Source organism: Solanum tuberosum, unplaced genomic scaffold, assembly GCF_000226075.1.
Source record: "Solanum tuberosum cultivar DM 1-3 516 R44 unplaced genomic scaffold, SolTub_3.0 scf00004, whole genome shotgun sequence".
NCBI classification, from domain to species: domain Eukaryota; kingdom Viridiplantae; phylum Streptophyta; class Magnoliopsida; order Solanales; family Solanaceae; genus Solanum; species Solanum tuberosum.
Window position 1 is genome coordinate 995,744 of NW_006238930.1, and position 8,016 is coordinate 1,003,759.

An 8,016-nucleotide genomic window follows, 5' to 3' on the forward strand; every position below is an offset into this window, starting at 1 on the left:
ATATATATATATATATATATATTTTATTTTATTTTTAAATGTAAGATTTTTTTCTAAATTTTGGCTTTAGATCGCCCTTTTTATTGAGCAACCCTGGCAATAGATTAAGAGTAGAATTAAGAAGTAAAATTGTCAAAGCAATTCAAATCAAAGAATGTAACTTGTTGTTTAAGATTCTTAGTTATTATATTGGAAAGAAAATAAGAGTTGGTTTGTCCTCCATAATAATCAGCACAAGGACAAACAACCATACTTATTCAAGAAATCTTATAAATTTTGGTGACTTTTAAATAAAGAGAAAGTAATTCTTTTGAAAGTTTTGTCGACAAGAAAATTAAGACAAGGAACGTAAAGTTCGTATCGTAAGCTCCAGTAAACAGACAACATATGTTATGCGGATGACGAATCTGAATCAAGATCTTTTATTTACGAGTCAGAGTCAATATAACACAATGTTGCATATTTTATGTTTCGATTCAGGCCCTTGGATGTGAATTGCTTTGAGATAAAATCGGGCTTAAGTTCACATTGAATTGGGCTACAAATGGGCTTTAGAAGCTCATATATATTGGACAATTAATCTCCCAATATAAATGTTTGTAAGGACATGTGCACAACTAACTTCTTCTTTTTTGTGGTCATTAATTTTTATCTCTCAGTTTTGTCATCTCTAATATAGTAAAAGTTGTATCAACTTTTTAAAATATAAAATTCTAAAACGGAATTTTGTTCCAAGGTACAAGTTATTCCCTAAAAACACAAGTTCAATTTAAAAACATCATGTCTAAGAAGTTCATACACTGAAATATGCTTTGGACATAATTAAGGTCAACCCGTGCCTTATAGAGCATAACATATGCCTAGCATTTTATTGTTTTTTTCTAATATTAAAGGTAAAAGTTGTTTTGTGAATTAGATAGCTCTAAATACGTTTCAAAGCAAACATTCTCCAAAAAAAAAAAAAACACCTAGCGAAATTAAGTAATAATTAAGAATACTTTTGATAACAAATTTTAATTAAATGAATAGTACAAATAAAAATTAAAGACCACTATATACAACAAAGATTACTTAATCAACCTAGGGTAATCGTGAAATTTAGGATTAATTAGCTTGTTAATTAAGAGACCTTTTAAACACATTAATTTGATCATAAGAAAGCCATCTTATTCTTCTAGAACCTTGATTTATCCATCACTTTTCTGTTAAAGCTACACTTCTTTTTTCCCTTCTTAATAAATTATTTATTAGCCTATCATGTGTATGACTTAAAATTCATGAACTGAATTGGATTCTTAATCCGAAAGAACACGTTTAGCGGGCCCTATAGGCCCATTTCAGAAGAAACTCTCCCTCTCAAAACACACATTATTGTTCATGTTAGTTTTTTCACATGATCAAATTATGCATATACCCTTCCGTAACCCATTCCCAGTAGATTCAACTGAACATATTATTTTAAAGTGAGTTTAATTTTAATTTCAGCAATTTTAAATCTTCGTTCGTCTATAATGGAGACAACATGACAAATAATTAGCTTCAGGTAACGGTAGAGACATTAAAAGAAAATGTCACAAGAGTATAATCCACGTTATCTTTAATTGATTTTAGATTAAACTAGAAAAAAGAAAATCAGGAAAGCGACCGATCAAAGAGCTTATTTAGGAAAAGATATAAGCTTTCTATACTTTAATTTCTTATTTCATATTAGATGATAGTGACACTAGATGAATGATTGTCACCTACAAGTCTCCTAATTCTAGTGTCTAATAAAGGATTGGATGACACGAGAAAATTCTTAGGTATACTAATTAGTACAATTGAGGTCATTCCATATTTAAGTTTAATCTCAAATTAATTGTTGAAAACATGTATTGTTAATCGATTTACATTTTTCAATAATGATATATATAATTAAGAAAAGGTCACGAAGGCAAGTTAAAGTCCAAAAATAAAATACGACTGTGTTTGACGCATGGAGGGGAAAAAAACGAGTCTGAGTATAAGAAGATCTAATTTGTTGTAGACCTAACTATTATTAAGCAAAAAATTAAGTACTCCCTCAAATTATTTGTCTTTCATTTTGAAATAATTATCTCAAATTATTTGTCATTTTAAATATTTAAGACAAAATTCATTATTCTTTTCTCAAATTAATTATTCTTGAAAACTATAAACACCTTAATTATAAGAGATGACACATAGATAAAGTGAATATCAAATGAAAAAATATTACATATCAAGACACAAATAAGGGTAAAATAGTCACAATCTCACCTAATTAATATTTTCTAAGAGACATGTGTGAGAGAAACACGACAAATATTATGATAGAGGGAGTAAAACTTCCTCCCTCTAGTCCAAATTAAGTGAATTGGTGAGATATAACAAACCTTTTAAGAAAAATATTATTTAAGGACATAAATCAAATAATACTTCCTACTATTATCCATTTGATTATTGCTAAAATTCTCTTAAAAGTAAACTAGTTTTTAAAAAAATCATTAAGTGAAAGGGTATATATGGAAAAAATTCCAACAATTTTTTGGAATTTTGAATAATTTATTTATTTTAAACTAAAAAAAATAATCTCACTAATTCACTTAATATGTACCAGAGTAATTTAAAAAAACATAAATATGGTAAGTAGGGATAAATATGGAAATACAAAAAGTTAGACAAGACTTGAAAAGTGATGCACCGTCGAATTTTTGAGTGCATAGATCATCAAGGAATACAGTATACCCAAAGAAAGAATCCTAAACCTTTTTTGAGTAGAAAACGGTTCCATTATATTATATGGTAACTATTTTCCCTTCCAATCTTATCAATGCACTATTAAAACCCATTATTTCCCCTCTTATAAATACAACAAAAAACAAATATAACATATCAAATATCAATCAATACCATAGGAGAGAAAAAAAAATATATGTCAATGTCAAGTAGTATGATGATGATGAAGCCATCACATAATGCAACTTCAACATTACTAGTAGACTCAGGTATTACCAGATGGAATTCACCAGTCCCTTATCTATTTGGTGGGATAGCAATTATATTAGGATTAATCGCGTTAGCGTTATTAGTCGTAACTTGTTCATACAAGAAACCTTCAACGGAAGAATCATCATCGCGTTCAAACAACGTTAACGATTCGGATCGCGGTCAAGAGAAGAAGGTGGTAGAGTTGATGAAGCCGGAGATGGAACCAAAATTTGTTGTGATCATGCCCGGAGATTACAACCCTACGTGGTTAGCCAAGCCGACTTTGCCTATTCGTTACGTTCCTGACCAAGTCTAAGCCTGGATCAACAGTTCAAAACGAACAATATCACATATTATGTTAAATGTATTTTTGGATTGACTATTATTTTTTTTGATAGCTTGATTTGTGAAAACGTGTACATAAGGGGTGGTATATTTTTTGTTTCAACTAATTAACAGCTAGTAGTATATTTTTTGTATCAACTTCTTGTCATCCAATTTTAATTTTTTTAATAGCTAAAGAAAAGAATATGGATCAATTATCGTTTATTTGAATGTCAAGCAAATTAATTTAGGGCTTAATTTCTGCATTAATTAAAGCAAGCGAAGCACTAATGTCCATAGTTAATTTGAGTAAATATATAATAATTGAAGCAACGAGACCCTGCCACAATAAATTAAGCGAAAGAACAACAAAACAGAGAACAATAATTCTTTCAATATTATTTTAAAGTTACATTACACTTCTTTTGAGGAGATAAACAATCAACTTGTAGAATAGAAAACATATATAATTAGGCTTTAGATGGAAATTTGATTGTAACTTTGGGTGGAAGTTTTATTGATTAAATTCTGGCGCTGCTTCTTTTCTTTAAAAAAATCCCTGTGAAACTGGTCAATAATTCTTTCAAATGTTTGCTTAGTTACGTAATTTATCCTTAAAATACTAGATATAATATTTATGCTCCCTTTGTTTCAATTTACGTGACATAGTTTGAATTTTGAGAGTTAAAAAATTTAGGTTTGACCGTAAATTTAGGTATGAAATCTTCAAGTTTTTTAAAATAAATTTTATATATTTGAAAACTATATAAAAAGTGTTATAAGTTACAACAATTAACAATTCAAAATATTAAAAAGAATATGAAAAATATACTATTGTTTGAATCTCGAAATTCAAAAAGTGTCACGTGAATTGAAGAAATATTTCTTTAATCTTTTTTTGAGTTGCCTTATTGAAATTCTAGATTCAGCACACTAGAATACTATTCTCGAGTTAGATTTTTAGGTGGCTTATCTTTCTTTTCCCCTTTAATGTTGTTGAGGGAGAAGGGATATAATGTGAAAAATTTTGATAGACATTAACGTGACGCAAAGCCTACCGCAAAACAAGGGAAAAAGGACAAATATACATTCAAACTATCGTAAATAGTATGTAGATACTTTCTGTCATACTTTTGGGACATTGATGCCCCTGCCGTCTAAAAATTAGAGCATATATGCCCTTCACTCTAACAGAAGACTAAATAGGGACACGTGGCATAATCTTATCCGTCCATCCGATATTTAATAAATGTCGGATCGGTGGATAAGATTATGACACGTGTATGTCCGTTAGTATAAAGGGTATTTATGCTCTAGTTTTTGGACGGCACAGGGCACCAATGTCTCAAAAGTATGACGGAGAATATTTGCATACCATTTACGATAATTCGAAGGTATTTATTTTTTTTCCCGCAAAATAATGTGAGGGAGTGGAGTGTTGGAATTGAGATTTTAATTAAGAGAAAGTTTGGTGCATTGAAAGAAGGAATAGGTAGAAGGGGGGGACCAATAACTCATTTGTGTCATGGGAGACTCATGAGTCGTGATTAAAGGCTATTAGAGTCTTTCGAAAATAGATTCTCTATTTTCAGGGTTAAGGTAAGGTCGTATATTCAATTTTTTTCAAATTTTATTTATGAAATTTTACTGGGAATAATTTACTTTTTTTTTTATGGTTTTCCATCCGGTATTCGAATCCCACATTGAAGCTTCGACAAAATTCAGATCGCGCCCTGCAGGGCCCCTTCGGGGGTGGCGCTCCCAATAGGATTTTCTTCATACCCAGGCCTGAACCCAAGACCTCTAGTAGTGCACCACAACTCATGTTGGTATAATTTACTTTTGTTTGCCACAATGAAATTTCTACACCTCTAAGAAATGTGAAGTGCGCGCCTACTATATTTAGGTTAATCAGTGTATAGTTTTTTATGGACTTAAAAAATAATTTGAATGAATAGTTAATATTAAGGGTAAAATAAAATAAAAATAATATGCTAAAATGTATATGTATAAGTGAAAACATATTTTTAGTATATCAAACAAGTAAAAATTTAGAGAAAGAAGGGAGTATTGTTTATTTTGATCGTAGCAAGAGAGGGTTAATTAGGTGAAATCGAGCTTTCCAGACAATTACTCCAACAATTAATTGCACCTTTTGTTATGCCCTGGCCATTTACTCGGACTAGCTAGATCATTTTTTTTGGAAGACATCAAATATTATATTTAGATCATATAATCCACTGATCTAGAATGATCGTCAAAAACTAAATTTTCGCTAAAAATACAAAGTGAAACTTCGATATATAGACATTAACGTGATCGCAAATTCTAAGCTAATTATAGGAACTAATCAAAGGTGGCGAATGAATAAATTAAAAATGAATTGGATTGCAATCTGAACGTAAGTGAAAACAGGTAGAATTAACAGTAAAACTCCATTAACAAGGAGCTAACATTGAAGAAGAGAAACTGTCATTGTTTGAGTTCAAAGACTGAGTAATACATCAGTGTAAGACTAGTATTTATAGCTAATTCCTATTACATTGTGTAACTAACTTCTAGAATCTACTAACAGAAAGTTAGTTATAACTAATTAGTTGGAAAAGACTAATCTGCCCTTTATTAACACTAACAGCTTTAACTTGTACTCTCCTTGCTTCATCATCAGCTCATATCTCAACACAATCCGTACATGAATATGGCGGATAAAATTGAATTGGAGTTGATTTATTAATATGGAAAAATGAAACGAAAAAGGCATGGTGGAGGGAAGAGGAATTATAACCGCACACAATACAGTAATTTTTATCCCAAAAACATCTAATTCTAGCATCTTAATTATTGGACCAAATGGCAACATCTTTTGATACAATTGGTAATGATCACTTCACCACCAATTGGATTAAGTTGATTTTATTTTATCCTTAAGACAATATTAATGTCATCTTAACTCATGAGTCGATAAGCACTTGTGATGTGAAGTAAATTAATGAAAGAGTCAACTTAATCAAGAAATGACCAATGGGCAGGGAGGCATATGGATTAGGTATTGGAAAGACTACTAATTAGAGGTATAAGTAGAGATAATCAACGGATCATTTAGTTGAATTTAAGCGGATTAAAATAGATTAAGTTATAAAAATATAAGTTGTGTTATGTTAATTAGATTGCCAAAACGATGAGTCTGTTACGCATGATTCAATTTGAGTTCCACCGAAAACAACGTGCTTGGAAAATGAATAAGGGAGTAACTACTTAAGTAAAAAGTATTTTCCTGCATTCATTTTATTTGCCTATTATTAAAAAAAAAATTAGATTTTTTACTTTTAATATTTATCATTTTTAATATATTGCTAATAAAAGATAATTATTATTATTTTCAATTTTTATCCTTAGAATAAGTTACTTATTTTTTAAAACCTAATACTAAACATTAACTAACAAGTGCATAATGATAAAATATTTATTACAATTATTATTTTTTAACGAATACGTAAAATTCAAAATAAACGAGTAAAATTGAACCAAAGAAGAGAGTATAATGTGAAATTTACTGTTAATGAAGCGGGAGAGGGACACTAATGAGTCGATTAGAGGAAGTTACATTTACACCACAACCACTTTAATTTGACATTAATATACTCCTATCACTTAATTCCACCCACTAATTTTTTTGTGGCTATGCTTATTTTAGTTATATCTGAAATTGATGGTAATTGACTTATTGACCTTATTAGTCTTTTCTGTTTTCTCTGGATCTTCCAGAAGTAATCATAAATGGAAAATGTTGTTCAATTTCTCCTCGCAGAACAAAATTCTTGCTGTTGTCAAGCTTTTTTGATTAATTTTAGATAGGGGTGGCAAAATCAAACCCGATCCGTTCAACTTGACCCAATCTATTTAGGTTTGGGTTGGTTATTGACCCGTTCATTTGTTAGCTTAATCCATTAAAAATTGGGTTGATATGTAACTCAAATTGATTTATGAGAAATTTTGTCAAAATATTTTTTTAAAAAAACTTTTTATTTTAAAGAAAAAAAAACAATTTTGTTAGGTCCTAAAAGCTTATAAAATATCAAATAAAGCTATTAAAACTTCATAAAAGTTGGACAGATTGGATTATGATCCGTTACCTAACTTGTTTTGACCCAACCCATTCTGGCCCAAACAAATTTGGGTTGGGTTGGATCTTGACCCATTTTAACCCCACCCAAATTTAACCCAACCCACCCAATTACCACCCCTAATTCTAGCTTATAATTCTATAAAGTACACAAAAAACAGTTCGATAAATTCAAAACTATTTATAAGTCAGTTTTGATTAACTTAACCAAATACTTATTCTTTTTTTTCATTATCACATAAATTTGGTTAATTTAAGCGCATATTTTTCCTTTTAAGACTTCAAATATATGATGTATGATTACAATCTTTCACAAAGTTTCTTCTCTTGTTGACAAAAGGAAAGAAAAGAATAAAGTAGAATAAAATTATTGGCAGACAATTTTTTGTTTGGGGTTGGTGGAACATACGCGGTGACTCAGAAACGTAATGTTTTAATTACGCGGAGTACTATTTATCCATTACATATTATTTTGTATAATCATTATATTGTACAACAAAATATCAAAAGGATCAGAAACCTTTTTAGAGCTAGGTAGCCAACTAATATTAATGGCATATTAGCCATTTCATATAGTGTAG

The 8,016-nt window shown here is 29.8% G+C and overlaps 1 protein-coding gene across 1 annotated transcript; it reads left to right on the forward strand.

The window, feature by feature from the left end:
* Positions 1-2,938: 2,938 nt before the first annotated feature.
* Positions 2,939-3,304, forward strand: LOC107060286 (protein GLUTAMINE DUMPER 6). The gene has a single exon (XM_015307985.1). It carries the CDS (start codon positions 2,939-2,941, stop codon positions 3,302-3,304), a length of 366 nt encoding a protein of 121 aa, XP_015163471.1.
* Positions 3,305-8,016: the final 4,712 nt, after the last annotated feature.

What these genes read in the sequence shown, in the direction of transcription:
- LOC107060286 (XM_015307985.1), top strand. Translation starts at nt 2,939, where the DNA reads ATGTCAAGTAGTATGATGATGATGAAGCCATCACATAATGCAACTTCA.